This window comes from Phaenicophaeus curvirostris, unplaced genomic scaffold (assembly GCF_032191515.1).
Source record: "Phaenicophaeus curvirostris isolate KB17595 unplaced genomic scaffold, BPBGC_Pcur_1.0 scaffold_428, whole genome shotgun sequence".
NCBI classification, from domain to species: domain Eukaryota; kingdom Metazoa; phylum Chordata; class Aves; order Cuculiformes; family Cuculidae; genus Phaenicophaeus; species Phaenicophaeus curvirostris.
In genome coordinates, this window is record NW_027207012.1 from 47,493 (window position 1) to 61,554 (window position 14,062).

Sequence of the window (14,062 nt, forward strand, 5' to 3'; positions counted from 1 at the left end):
AGCTCATGGAGCTCAGGGGGAACCTGGGGGGCACCAGGGGGGCTCAAAGAGAAATTGGGGGGCACTAAGGGGGGACTTGGGGAGCTCAGGAGGGAGCTGGGGGGACTTGAGGGGCACCAGGGAGAACATGGGGGGCACCAGGAGGGACCTGGGGGGCACCAGGAGGAGCTCAGGGGGCTCAGGAGGAACCTGGGGGGACCTGGGAGGGACTTGGGGGGCACCAGGGGGGCTCAAAGAGAAATTGGGGGGCACTAAGGGGGGACTTGGGGAGCTCAGGAGGGAGCTGGGGGGACTCGGGGGGCAGCAGGAGGGACCTGGGGGGACCTGGGGGGCAGTGTGGGGCAGCTGGGGGTCACTGGGGGGCAGTTGTGGGTCGCTGGGGGGCAGTGTGGGGCAGTTGTGGGTCGCCATGGGGCAACATGGGGCAGTTCTAGGTTGCCGTGGGGCAGCCGTGGGTCTCTGTGGGGCAGCCAGGGGTCGCTGTGGGGCAGCTGTGGGGCAGTTGTGGGTCTCCGTGGGGCAGTTGTGGGGCAGCCAGGGCTCACTATGGGGCAGTGTGGGGCAGTTGTGGGTCGCTGTGGGTCACTATGGGGCTGCTATGGGGCAGCTGTGGGTCTCTGTGGGTCACTATGGGGTCTCTATGGGGCACTATGGGGCCACTATGGGGCGCTGTGGGGCGCTATGGGGTCGCTATGGGGGCGCTGTGGGGTCTCTGTGGGGCGCTGTGGGGCCGCTATGGGGTGCTGTGGGGCGCTGTGGGGTCGCTGTGGGGGCGCTGTGGGGGCGCTGTGGGGGCACTATGGGGCGCTGTGGGGCCACTATGGGGCGCTGTGGGGCGCTGTGGGGGCGCTATGGGGTCTCTGTGGGGCCGCTATGGGGCGCTGTGGGGTGCTGTGGGGGCGCTATGGGGGCGCTATGGGGGCGCTATGGGGGCGCTATGGGGGCGCTGTGGGGCGCTGTGGGGGCGCTATGGGGCGCTGTGGGGGCGCTATGGGGCCACTATGGGGTGCTGTGGGGGCGCTGTGGGGCAGCTATGGGGCGCTGTGGGGGCGCTGTGGGGGCGCTGTGGGGTCTCTATGGGGCAGCTATGGGGCAGCCGTGGGTCGCTATGGGTCGCTATGGGGCAGTGTGGGTCGCTATGGGGCAGTGTGGGTCGCTATGGGGCAGCCGTGGGTCGCTATGGGTCGCTATGGGGCAGCCGTGGATCGCTATGGGGCAGCCGTGGGGCAGCTGTGGGTCGCTATGGGGCAGCCGTGGGTCGCTATGGGGTCGCTATGGGGCAGCTATGGGGGCGCTATGGGTCTCTATGGGGCAGCCGTGGGTCGCTATGGGTCGCTATGGGGCAGTGTGGGTCGCTATGGGGCAGCCGTGGGTCGCCGTGGGGCAGCCGTGGGTCGCCGTGGGGTCGCTATGGGGCAGCCGTGGGGCGCTGTGGGTCTCTATAGGTCTCTATGGGGCAGCCGTGGGTCACTGTGGGTCGCTATGGGGCAGCCGCGGGTTGCTATGGGGCAGCCGTGGGTCGCGGGGGTCTCACCCAGGTTGAGGCAGGCGAGCGTGTTGGTGCACTTCCACTCCTTCTCGTGCGTGGCCACCTTCACGTCGTCCATGACCAGGGGCACCCAGCCCCCGAACACGTACATCCTGCCACGCCGCCGCTCAGCACCCCGAAACAGCACCCCAAAACCCCAAGGGACCCCAAAACAGCACCCCAAAACCCCAGGGGACCCCAAAACCAGCACCCCAAACCCCAACAGCACCCCAAAACCAGCACCCCAAAACCCAGCACCCCAAAACCCAGCAGGAGCCCAAAACCAGCACCCCAAAAAGCAGGACCCCAAAAAGCAGGACCCCAAAACCCACCAGCACCACAAAACACACCAGCACCCCAAAAACAGCACCCCAAAACCACAGGAGACCCCAAAAACCAGCACCCCAAAAACCCAACAGCACCCCAAAAACAGCACCCCAAAAGCCAGGACCACAAAACCCACCAGGACCCCAAAAACAGCACCCCAAATCCCACCAGCACCCCAAAACAGCACCCCAAAAAACAGCACCCCAAAACCCACCAGCACCCCAAAACCCACCAGCACCCCAAAACCAGCACCCCAAAACCAGCACCCCAAAACCCACCAGCACCCCAAAACCTCCAGGGCTGGACCCCAAAACCCACATGGGACCCCAAAACTCACACAGGACGGGACCCCAAAACCAAATGGAGCCCCAAAACCCACCAGCACCCCAAAACCCAGAGGACCCCAAAACCCCTCAGGACTGGACCCCAAAACCCACATGGGACCCTAAAACCCCCAGGGCTGCCCCCCAAAACCCACATGGGACCCCAAAACCCCCAGGAACTGGACCCCAAAACCCACATGGGACCCCAAAACCCCAAGAACTGGACCCCAAAACCCACATGGGACCCCAAAACCCCCAGGACTGGACCCCAAAACCCCAAGAACTGGACCCAAAACCCACATGGGACCCCAAAACCCCCAGGACTGGACCCCAAAACCCACACGGGACCCCAAAACACCCCCCAGGACCCCAAACCCCCCAGAAATGGACCCCAAAACCTTCCAGATTGGAGCCCACCCCCCCCATTTTTGGGGTCCCACCCCCCGTTTTTGGGGTCCCACCCCCGTTTCGGGGTCCCCCTCACTTGTTGCCGATGGTGGTGGCCGAGTGCAGGCTGCGCGGCAGCGGCGCCACCCCGCTCAGCGACGGCTTGTTCCACGTCAGCGTCTCTGCGCGCCCCAAAACTCCATCAGAGGGGACCCCGAAACCCACCACGACCTCCTCAGACCCACCAGAGCCCCCCAGAACCTCCCCAGAGCCCACCAGGAGACCCCAAACTCCATCAGAACCTCCTCAAAGCCCACAAGAACCTCCCCAAAGCCCACCAGGAGACCATAAACTCCATCAGAACCTCCCCAAATTCCATAAAAACTGCTCCAGAGCCCCCCTGATCCCACCAGGAGACCCCAAACTCCATCAGAACCTTCTCAAAACCCATCATAACCCCCCCCCAAATCCATCAGAGAAACCCAAAACTCTATCACAACCTCCCCAAAGCCCACGAGGAGACCCCAAACTCCATCAGAACCTTCTCAGAGCCCCCCAGGAAACCATAAATTCCACCAGAAGCTCCTCAAACTCCAAACTCCACCAGAAGCTCCTCAAACCCCACCAGAAGCTCCTCAAACTCCATCAGAACCTCCTCAAAGCCCACCACGAACCCATAAATTCCATCAGAAGCTCCTCAGACTCCACCACGAACCCATAAATTCCATCAGAAGCTCCTCGAGGCCCACCAGGAACACATAAATTCCACCAGAACCTCCCCAGACTCCACCAGAACCTCCTCAAAGCCCACCAGGAACCCATAAATTCCATCAGAAGCTCCTCAACCTCCATCAGAAGCTCCTCAAAGCCCACCAGGAACCCAAAAATTCCATCAAAAGCTCCTCAAACTCCATCAGGAGCTCCTCAAAGCCCACCAGGAGCTCCTCAAAGCCCACCAGGAACCCATAAATTCCATCAGAAGCTCCTCAAACCCCATCAGAAGCTCCTCAAACCCCATCAGAAGCTCCTCAAACCCCATCAGAAGCTCCTCAAACCCCATCAGAAGCTCCTCAAACTCCACCAGAAGCTCCTCAAAGCCCACCAGGAACCCATAAATTCCATCAAAAGCTCCTCAAACTCCATCAGGAGCTCCTCAAAGCCCACCAGAACCTCCTCAAACTCCACCAGAACCTCCTCAAACTCCACCAGAAGCTCCCCAGAGCCCCCCAGGAGACCCCAAATTTGAGGCTGGGGGTCGGGTACCGATGTCGAGGGTCCAGAGGTCTCCGAGGCGGCAGCCGCTCATCCCGCCGTAGATGACGAGCTTGGACTTGCGGGAGTCGCGCTCGGTGTAGACGACGGCCGTGTGGGACTCGCGGGGCGGGGGCAGCACCCCGTACGTGATGGGGATGTCCCAGGCCACCACCCCCGCGCCCGCACGCAGCTCCAGCACGTACAGGTCGTTCAGGTACCTGCAGGGGCACCCCGAAAATTAGGGGACCCCCCAAAACCAACTGGGAGCCCCACAAAACCCAACTGGGAGCCCCTAAAACCCAACTGGGATCCACCAAACCCAACTGGGAGCCCCCCCAGCTCCCACGTGGAGAGGTCATTCAGTTACCTGGGGGACATGAGGGGGTCGGGGGGCACCCCAAAAATAATGGGACCCCCCCCAAACCAGTAAAGGTTACTGGGAGCCCCCCCAAACCAACTGGGAGCCCCCAAATCCCAACTGGGAGCACTGGGAGCCCATAAAACCCAACTGGGAGCCCCCTAAACCCACTGGGAGCCCCCAACAGCTCCAGCACGTACAGGTCATTCAGGTAGCTGCAGGGGCACCCCGAAAATTAGGGGACCCCCCAAAACCAGTAGAGGTCACTGGAAGCCCCCCCCAACCAACTGGGAGCCCCCAAATCCCAACTGGGAGCACTGGGAACCCCTCCCAAACCAACTGGGAGCCCCCCTAAACCAACTGGAAGTACTGGGAGCCCCCCAAAACCAACTGGGAGCCCCCCTAAACCAACTGGAAGTACTGGGAGCCCCCCCAAACTAACTGGAAGCCCCCCAAAACCAACTGGGAGCCCCTCCAAACTAACTGGAAGCCCCCCAAAACCAACTGGGAGTCCCTCCAAAGCCAACTGGGAGCCCCCCAAAACCAACTGGGAGCCCCCCAAAACCAACTGGAAGTACTGGGAGCCCCCCCAAACCAACTGGGAGCCCCTCCAAACCAAATGGGAGCCCTGGGAGCCCCCCCAAACTCACTGTGGATGGCTCAGAGCCCCCCAAACTCGCTGTGGGTCACTCTCAGAGCCCCCCAGCCCCCCCAAACTCGCTGTGGGTCACTCTCAGAGCCCCCCAGCCCCCCCAAACTCGCTGTGGGTCACTCCCAGCCCCCCCAAACCTCGCTGTGGGTCACTCCCAGCCCCCCCCCAGCCCCCCCGCCCCGCCGTGGGCCCCCCCGCGCCCCGTACCGGGGGATGTTGTTTTTGGGGTCCTCGCTGTCGTTGGCCAGCCCCCCGAAGAGGTAGCACTTGTTGCCCACCAGGGAGAAGCTGTGGCCCAGGCGGGGGCAGGGGGGGGGCCCGTTCTTGGGGGTCTTGGCCTTGAGCCGCTTCCACTCCCACCGGCTCGCCTGGGGGGGGCAAAACAGCAATGGGGACCCCCCAGCCCGACCCCCGACCCCCAGCCCGACCCCCGACCCCCAGCCTGACCCCCAGGCCCCTGTTCTTGCCCCCTACCCCCCCGTTCTTGCCCCTAGGCCCGTCCCCTTGCCCCCTACCCCCCTGCTCTTGCCCCCCAGACCCCTCCCCTTGCCCCCTACGCCCCTGCTCTTGCCCCCCAGGCCCCTCCCCTTGCCCCCTACGCCCCTGCTCTTGCCCCCCAGCACCCTCCTCTTGCCCCCTGGCCCCTCCCCAAGACCCTCCAACCCCTGCTCTTGCCCCTAGACCCCTTTTCTATGCCCCCCACCTCCTCTTCTTGCCCCCTAGGCCCCCCTCCTCCGCCCCAACCCCCTGCTCTCACCCCCTAGGCCCCTCCCTTTGCCCCCCAGCCCCTCCTCTTGCCCCCAGGCCTCACCCCTTGCCCCCCCAGCCCCCTGTTCTTGCCCCAAACCCCCTGCTCTCCCCCCCCTTGGCCCCCTCCCTTGCACCCCAGCCCACTTACTTTTGCCCCTACACCCTTGTTCTTGCCCCCAGCCCCCTGCTCTTGCCCCCCAGCCCCCTCCCTTTGCCCCAACCCCCCTGCTCTTGCCCCAGCTCCCCTTCCCTTACCCCTAGCCCCCCTCCCCTTGCCCCCCAGCCCCCTGCTCTTGCCCCCCAGCCCCCTCCCCTTGCTCCCCAACCCCCTGCTCTCACCCCCAACCCCCCTCCCCTTGCCCCCAGGCCCCTTCTCTTGCCCTCCAACATCCCCCCCTTGCCCCCCAGCCCCCTGCTCCTGACCCCAGACCCCTTGCTCTTGCTCCTGGGCCGCTCCCTTTGCCCCCCGCCCCCTCCTCTTGACCCCAACATCCCCCCTTGTCCCCCAGCCCCCTTGCTCTTGCCCCCAGACCCCTTGCTCTTGCCCCTAAGCCCCTCCCTTTGCCCCCCAGGCCCCTCCCCTTGCTCTGAACCCCCTGCTCTTGCCCCTAAGCCCCTCCCCTTGCCCCCAAGCTCTCTACTCTTGCCCCCAGGCCCCTCCACTTGCCCCCAGGCCCTCTACTCTTGCCCAAACCCCATGCTCTTGCCCCCCAGCCCCTCCCCTCACCCCCCAGCCCCCTACTCTTGCCCCAAGCCCCATGCTCTTGCCCCCAGGCCCCTCCCCTATGCCCCCAGGCCCTCTACTCTTGCCCCCAGGCCCCTCTCCTTGCCTCCAGGCCCTCTGCTCTTGCCCCAAACCCCATGCTCTTGCCCCCCAGCCCCTCCCCTCGCCCCCCAGCCCCCTGCTCTCACCCCCCAGCCCCCTGCTCTCACCCCCCAGCCCCTCCCCTCGCCCCCTAGACCCTTCCCTCGCCCCCCAGCCCTTCCCCTCGCCCCCCAGGCCCTCTACTCTTGCCCCAAACCCCATGCTCTTGCCCCCCAGCCCCTCCCCTCGCCCCCCAGCCCCCTGCTCTCACCCCTCAGCCCCCTGCTCTCACCCCCCAGACCCTTCCCTCGCCCCCCAGCCCCTCCCCTCGCCCCCCAGCCCCCTCCCCTCGCCCCCCAGCCCCCTCCCCTCGCCCCCCAGCCCCCTCCCCTCGCCCCCCAGCCCCTGCCCTCGCCCCCCCGGCCGTACCTGCAGCTCGTAGAGGTCGTTGCTGTACTTGCCGTACTCCACCATGCCCCCGAACACCAGCAGGCGGGTCCCGTCGCAGACGAAGCCGTAGGCGGCGCAGCCGGGGGGGATGTCGCCCCGCACCGCCGGGATGAACCACTGGTTAGTGGCTGAGGGACACGGGGAGGGGCGTCAAAACTGGGGGGCTGGGGGGGGCTAAATCTCCCTCTGGGCCTCCCCGGGCCCCAAACGGCCCCCCGAGGGGACACCCCAACCCCCCCCGACCCCAAAATCACCCTCTGGGACCCCCAAATCCCCAAAACCTCCCCACTAGGGACACCCCAATCCCTCCTCGACCCCCAAAAGCCCCTCTGGACACCCCTTCCGACCCCCCAAAAGTCCCTCTGGACAGCCCCCCGCACCCCAACACCCATTCTGGCCCCTCCCCAGCCCCCCAAAAGCCCCTCTAGACACCCCCTAGGCCCCCCAACACCCCCTCGGGCCCCCGCTGCCCCCCAACATCCGTTGTGGCCCCACCCCCACCCCCACAAGCCCCCCTGGACACCCCCCTGAGCCCCAAAAGCCCCTTCTGGCCCTGCCTCGACCCCCAAAAGCCCCTCTGGATGCCCCCCCGCCCCCAAAAGCCCCTTCTGGACCCCCTCTGGGCCCCCAAACCCCCTTCTGCCCCCCCCCAGACCCCCCCAAAGCCCCTTTTGCCCCCCCCCCAGACCCCCAAAAGCCCCTCCAGAGCCCCCCAAGAGCCCCCCAGCAGAGACACCTCAACCCCACAGACCTCAAAAGCCCCTCGAGACGCCCCCCCACCCCTCAAAAGCCCCTTCTGGACGCCCTCTGGGCCCCCAAACCCCCTTCTGGCCCCCCCAGACCCCCCAAACCCCCTTCTGGCCCGCCCCAGACCCCCAAAAGCCCCTCCAGAGCCCCCCCAGCAGAGACACCTCAGCCCCACAGACCCCAAAAGCCCCTCGGGATGCCCCCCCGCCCCCAAAAGCCCCTTCTGGACCCCCTCTGGGCCCCCAAACCCCCTTCTGCCCCCCCCCAGACCCCCCAAAGCCCCTTTTGCCCCCCCCAGACCCCCAAAAGCCCCTCCAGAGCCCCCCAAGAGACCCCCAGCAGAGACACCTCAGCCCCACAGAGCCCACAAGCCCCTCGGGACGCCCCCCCACCCCTCAAAAGCCCCTTCTAGACCCCCTCTGGGCCCCCAAACCCCCTTCTGGCCCCCCCAGACCCCCCAAAGCCCCTTTTGGTCCCCCCCAGACCCCCCAAAGCCCCTCCAGAGCCCCCCAGCAGAGACACCTCAACCCCACAGACCCCAAAAGCCCCTCGGGACGCCCCCAGAAGCCCCCTGGCCCCCCCCAGGTACCAGTGTTGTAGACGTGGAGCTCGTCGACGATGCCCTCGTTGCCGCCGCCGAAGACGACGATGAGCTCCTTGATGGCGACGGCGCGGTGGCCGTGGCGAGGCCGCGGCACGGGGCCCGACCAGCCCACCACCCGCTTCCAGCGCGGCTGCAGCGCCGCGGGGGCCGGGGGGGCCGGGGGAGAGCCCCCCCCCGGCGACGCCATCCGCTCCACGAGACCTGCAACCGGACGGGAGGGGGGAGCTGAAAAATAGGGGATTGACGAGCCACGGAGGAGCCAGGGGCAAAAATGAGGGGTCGGGGGGGCAAAAACAGGGAATCCGGGGGCAAAAATAAGGGGTCGAGGGGCAAAAATGGAGGATCCGGGGCCAAAAATGTGGGATCCAGGGGCAAAACCGCGGGATCCGGGAGCGAAAATGCAGCATCAAGGGATAAAAATAGGAGATCTGGGGCCAAAAAACAGGGCTTGAGGGCCAAAAGTGGGGGATCCAGGAGCAAAAATGGGGGGGCAAGGGACAAAAACGGGGGATCCAGGGGCAAAACCGGGGGATCCAGGGGCACAAACCAGGGGTTGAGGGCCAAAAATGGGGGATCCAGGGCCAAAACCAGGCAGCCGAGGGGAAAAATGTGGGATCCAGGGGCAAAAATGGGGGAGCGAGGGATAAAAACAGGGGATCCAGGGCCAAACACAGGGGATCCGGGAGTAAAAATGAGGGATCGAGGGCTAAAAGCAGGGGATCCGGGGACAGAAATGCAGCATCCATGGGCAAAACTGAGGGGTCGAGGGCCAAAAACGGGGGAACCGAGGGCAAAAACAGGGGGTTGGGGCCAAAAACGGGGGAACAATGGGCAAAAAAGGGGGATCGAGGGGCAAAAAAGGGGGATTCCGGAGAGAAAACGCGGCATCAAGGGATAAAAATAGGAGACCCAGGGCCAAAAAACAGGGGTTGAAGGCCAAAAGTGGGGGATCCAGGGCCAAAAACAGGCGGCCGAGGGGAAAAATGTGGGATCCAGGGGCAAAAATGGGGGGTCGAGGGCCAAAAAGGGGGGATCCGGGGGCAAAAATGTGGGATCCAGGAGCAAAAACGGGGGATCCGAGGCCAAAACCAGGGTGGCGAGGGCCAAAAGTCGGGGATCGAGGGGCCAAAAACGGGGGATTCGGGAGCGAAAATGCAGCATCAGGTGATAAAAATAGGAGATCTGGGGCCAAAAAACAGAGGTTGAGGGCCAAAAGTGGGGGATCCAGGGCCAAAAACAGGCGGCCGAGGGGAAAAATGTGGGATCCAGGGGCAAAAATGGGGGGACGAGGGACAAAAACGGGGGATCCAGGGCCAAACACAGGGGATCCGGGAGTAAAAATGAGCGGTCGAGGGCCAAAAACAGGGGATCCGAGGGCAAAAATGTGGGATCTGTGGGCAAAAGTGAGGGATCGAGGGCCAAAAACGTGGGATCCAGAGGCAAAAATGGGGGGTCAGGGCCAAAAACGGGGGATCAAGGGGTAAAACAAGGGGATTCGGGAGTGAAAATGTGGCATCAAGAGATAAAAATAGGAGATCCGGGGCCAAAAACCAGGGGTGGAGGGCCAAAACCGGGGGATCCATGAGCAAAACCAGGGACTCCAGGGCCAAATACGGGGGATCCGGGGATAAAAACAGGGAGACGGAGAGATAAAAATGGGGGACCTGGGGGGAAAAATGGGGGGATCCAGGGCTATAAATGGGGTGTGAGGGCCAAAAACGTGGGATCCAGGGGCAAAAATGGGGGGTGAGGGACAAAAACGGGGGATCCAGGGGCAAAAAATGGGGGATCCAGGAGCAAAAATGAGGGTTTGAGGGCCAAAAACAGGGGATCCGGGGCTAAAAAAGGGGTGTCAGGGGCCAAAAATGGGGGATCCGGGGGCAAAAATGGGGGATCTGGGGTCAAAACCGGGGGGGGGGGTCGAGCCCCAAAAAAAGGGGAGGGTCGAGCCCCCAAATCAGTCAAAAACACGGGTTTGACCCCCAAAACTGGCCCTCGGGTTGTGTCCCCCCCTCCAATCTAATTATTTCCCTTTAATTACCCCGCCGTGTTTAATTACCCTCCTCCATCAGCCCCCCCCCAGCCCCCAAGAGAAGGACTCGCCGCCACCCCGCCCCAGCTAATTAGTACAAACCGGTTAATTACCCAGCCAGGCAGTTAACGCCAGGGGGCGCACTTGCCCCCCCACCTCCTTAATTACTCTAATTATTCTTCTTCTGCACCTCACAATTAACATCTCCAGCCATGCTACTGCCCCTTCTCTATTCCAATTACCCCAACTCAGCTAATTACCCCACCTCAAGTAATTACTATATATGTAATTAGCTCTGGGGGGCACCACTGTGCCTCCCCCTCCTCTAGGCAATTATTTTTGCAGTGTTTAATTAGCCCAAAGCAACTAATTACCACCATACAACTGATCCCTGCCTGCACTTCAATTACCCCAACTTGGCTAATTACCCCGGCTAATTAACCGGGGGGGTGGGCCTGAAATTGCCCCCCCAGCCTAACATTTATCTTCATCTATAATAATTAACTATCTAACTAACGGGAAACTTTGTAATTACCCCAACTGACTAATTACCTCGCAATAATACGGCTAACCGCAAGAGGGCGCAGTTCTCCCCAAGCCTTAATTACCTACAACACTAATAAATTCTCCCTTCCTGCCCCTCTGAGACTCTAATTACTCCCAACCCCACTAATTACCCCCCACTGCCCCCTCAGACCCTCCCCCAGCACTGTAATTACCTCACTAATTACCCCCCCCTCACCCACCCCCATTTCCTGCCCCCCACAGCACCCCAATTGGCCCCCAGCCCACTAATTACCCCTTTCCCACCCCCTTTCTCAGCACTCCAATTACTCCCCCACTAATTACCCCCTTTTCCCAAGCCACCCCCATTTCCCAGGACCCCAATTACCCTCACCCCACTAATTACCCCCCTTTCCTGCCCCCCTAATTACCCCAATACCCTTTTCTAAGACCCCAATTACCCTCACCCCGCTAATTACCTCTCCTTTCCTACTCCTATTTCCTCCCCTCAAGCCCCCAATTATCCCTCACCCCACTAATTACCCCTTTCTCTCCCCTTTCCTACCCCCCTTTTCCAAGACCCCAATTACCCCCAAACCCTAATTACTCCCCATTTCCTATCTCCAGGCCTTTAATTACCCCCCACCCCACTAATTGCCCCTCTCTCTCTCACCCCTTTCTTACCCCCCAACCCCCTTTTCCCAGGCCCCCAATTACTCCCTACCTCACTAATTATCTCTTTCCCTACACCCTCCCCCCGACCTCACTAATTACCCGACCCCTTTCTCAAGACTCCAATTACCATCACCCAACTAATTACCCCTTTCTCTCTCCCCTTTCCTACCCCCCTAATTACCCAACCCCCCTTTTCCAACACCATAATCACCCCCACACCACTAATTACCCCCCTTCCCCGCCCCCTCAGCCCCACTAATTACCCCAACCCCTTTTCCAAAACCCCAATTATCCCCACTCCATTAATTACCCCCCTTTCCCGCCCCACTAATTACCCCACTCTCTTTTCCAAGACCCCAGTTACCCCACCCCACTAATTACCCCCCATTTCCTACCCCCAGATGCCCAATTACCCCTACCCCACTAATTACCCCCCATTTCCTACCCTCAGATGCCCAATTACCCCCCACCCCACTAATTACCCCCTTTCCCACACCCCTGACCCTCTAATTACCCCACCCTCTTTTCCAAGACCCCAACTACCCCCACCGCACTAATCACCCCCCCACTAATTACCCCCCATTTCCTACCCCCAGATCTCCAATTACCCCCACCCCACTAATTACCCCCGTCCTGCCTACCCAGCCCCACTAATTACCCCAACCCCTCATCCAATACCCCAATTACCCCCACCCTGCTAATCACCCCTATTTCCTACCCCTCGCCCCTCTAATTACCCCAGCCCCCTTTTCCAATACCCCAATTACCCCCACCCCACTAATCACCCCCCTTCCCAGCCCCCCCGGCCCCCTTAATTACCCCACCCCGCTAATTGCTCCTCATTACCTACCCCCAGATCGCCAATTACCCCCACCCCGCTAATTACCCCCCTTTCCCGCCCCCTCGACCCCACTAATTACCCCAACACCCTTTTTAAAGAGCTCAATTACCCCCACCCCGCTAATTACCCCTTTCTCTCCCCCCTTTCCTGCCCCCCTCAGCCCCACTAATTGCCCCACCCCCCTTTTCCAACACCCCAATTACCCCCACCCCGTTAATTACCCACCATTTCCGACCCCCAGACGTCCAATTACCCCCCACCCCACTAATTACCCCCCCCTTCCCGCCCCCCTGCCCCTAATTACCCCACCCCCCTTTTCCAACACCCAATTACCCCCACCCCGCTAATTACCCCCGTTCCCTACCCCCAGCCCCCCAATTACCCGCAACCGCTAATTACCCCACTGTTTCCTACCTCCCACCTCACTAATTACCCCCCTTCCCGCCCCCCTTGCCCCTAATTACCCCACCCCCCTTTTCCAACACCCCAATTACCCGCACCCCGTTAATTACCCCCCGTTCCCTCCCCTTCGCCCCGCTAACTCCCCCCACACACCGCTTCCCCCCCACCCCCTCTCCCCAATTACCCCCCCGCTAATTGCCCCCCCCCCCCCCTCCGCCGCCGCCATCTTGTCGCCGCTGCCCGCCCGCAAAATGGCGGCCCCCTCCTCCCTCCCCGCCGGGCGCCGCCGCCGCCCCGGGCCCGTCCCGCACCGCTCCCGGGGGCCTCGCCGGCTCGGTCGGCGCTGTCTCCGCTCGCTGCTGCCGCCCCGGGGGCTGCGGGGGCCGCGGGGGCCGCGCGGGGCGGGGGCGAAGGCGACGCTCACGCCGCCCTGGGAGCCGCCATCTTGCGCGGACCCAGGCGGCGGCGCCGGGACGATCGCGCGCGCACTGAGGGGAGGAGGGGGGAGAAGGGGGGCGGGGCCACTCGAGGCCACGCCCACCCGGGCGCCATCTTGGCTGGCCGGCGAGGCCACGCCCCCTCGGGCCCCGCACAAAGACAACACCCCCCCCCACCCCCCTCCTTGTACGGACCGCGCCGCCATCTTGGCCGACGCCATTTTGGGCCTTCCTCTTCTTCTCCCTCCTCCTCCTCCTCCTCCTCTACAACCCTAATCCCCCCCTCCCACAAATAAAGGCCCCGCGCGCCGCCGCCATCGCGGCCTTTCCCGCTTCTCCTCCCCACCCCCACAAAAAACACCTGCACGGACACCCAAGATGGCGGCAGGCGGGGAAAGGACCCGGATGTTCCCTCCCAAAATGGCCGCTCCCGCTCGCCCTCACGGGCGGAGCCACCGCCTCCGCTTCCCACCCCGCCTCCCGCCGCTCCCCGCAGCCTCCGCGAGCGGCCGCGAGGCCTCGCGGAGGGAACAGGAGCGCGGGAGGCTGAGGGGGACAAGATGGCGCCGCCCCCCCTCCCCCCACCCTCGTCGTCCCGCTCTGCGCGGGAAGAGCCCGGATGCTGCGCCCCAAGATGGCGGAGGGGGGCGAAGCCGCGGCGGCTCCAAGATGGCGGCGGCCGCGGGACCCGGATGCGGCCGCTGCGCCCGGGCTCGCGGCTCCCCGCCCGCTCCGCACCTCCTCGCGCCTCTCGCTCGCTCGCCGCCGCCTCCCGCCGCTCCGCGCCGCCGCCGCCGCTCGCCCGGGGCCGCCGCCGCCTCGCCGACAGGCCGAGAAGGGCCCTCCCGACGCCGCGACTACGGGCTCTTGGGAGCCGCCATCTTGGACGCGGCTCCTCCACCCGCCACCAAGATGGCGCCGCGCGGGGACCCGGATGTGGCGCCAACGGGCGGCGGCGCGCGCGGCGCGTGCGCGGGGCGGGGCGG

The 14,062-nt window shown here is 63.7% G+C and overlaps 1 protein-coding gene across 1 annotated transcript in view; it reads right to left on the reverse strand.

The window, feature by feature from the left end:
- HCFC1 (host cell factor C1) overlaps positions 1-10,872 on the reverse strand; it is a 42,228-nt gene extending 31,356 nt beyond the window's left edge. The window contains exons 1-7 of the mRNA XM_069882946.1: positions 10,331-10,872; positions 8,171-8,386; positions 6,814-6,962; positions 5,037-5,197; positions 3,829-4,037; positions 2,663-2,747; positions 1,535-1,641 (exon numbers count right to left, since the gene is read on the reverse strand). Coding sequence (XP_069739047.1) covers positions 1,535-1,641; positions 2,663-2,747; positions 3,829-4,037; positions 5,037-5,197; positions 6,814-6,962; positions 8,171-8,386; positions 10,331-10,421 — 1,018 coding nt within the window. The 5' untranslated portion in view covers positions 10,422-10,872. The remainder of the gene's footprint in view (positions 1-1,534; positions 1,642-2,662; positions 2,748-3,828; positions 4,038-5,036; positions 5,198-6,813; positions 6,963-8,170; positions 8,387-10,330) is intronic.
- Positions 10,873-14,062: the final 3,190 nt, after the last annotated feature.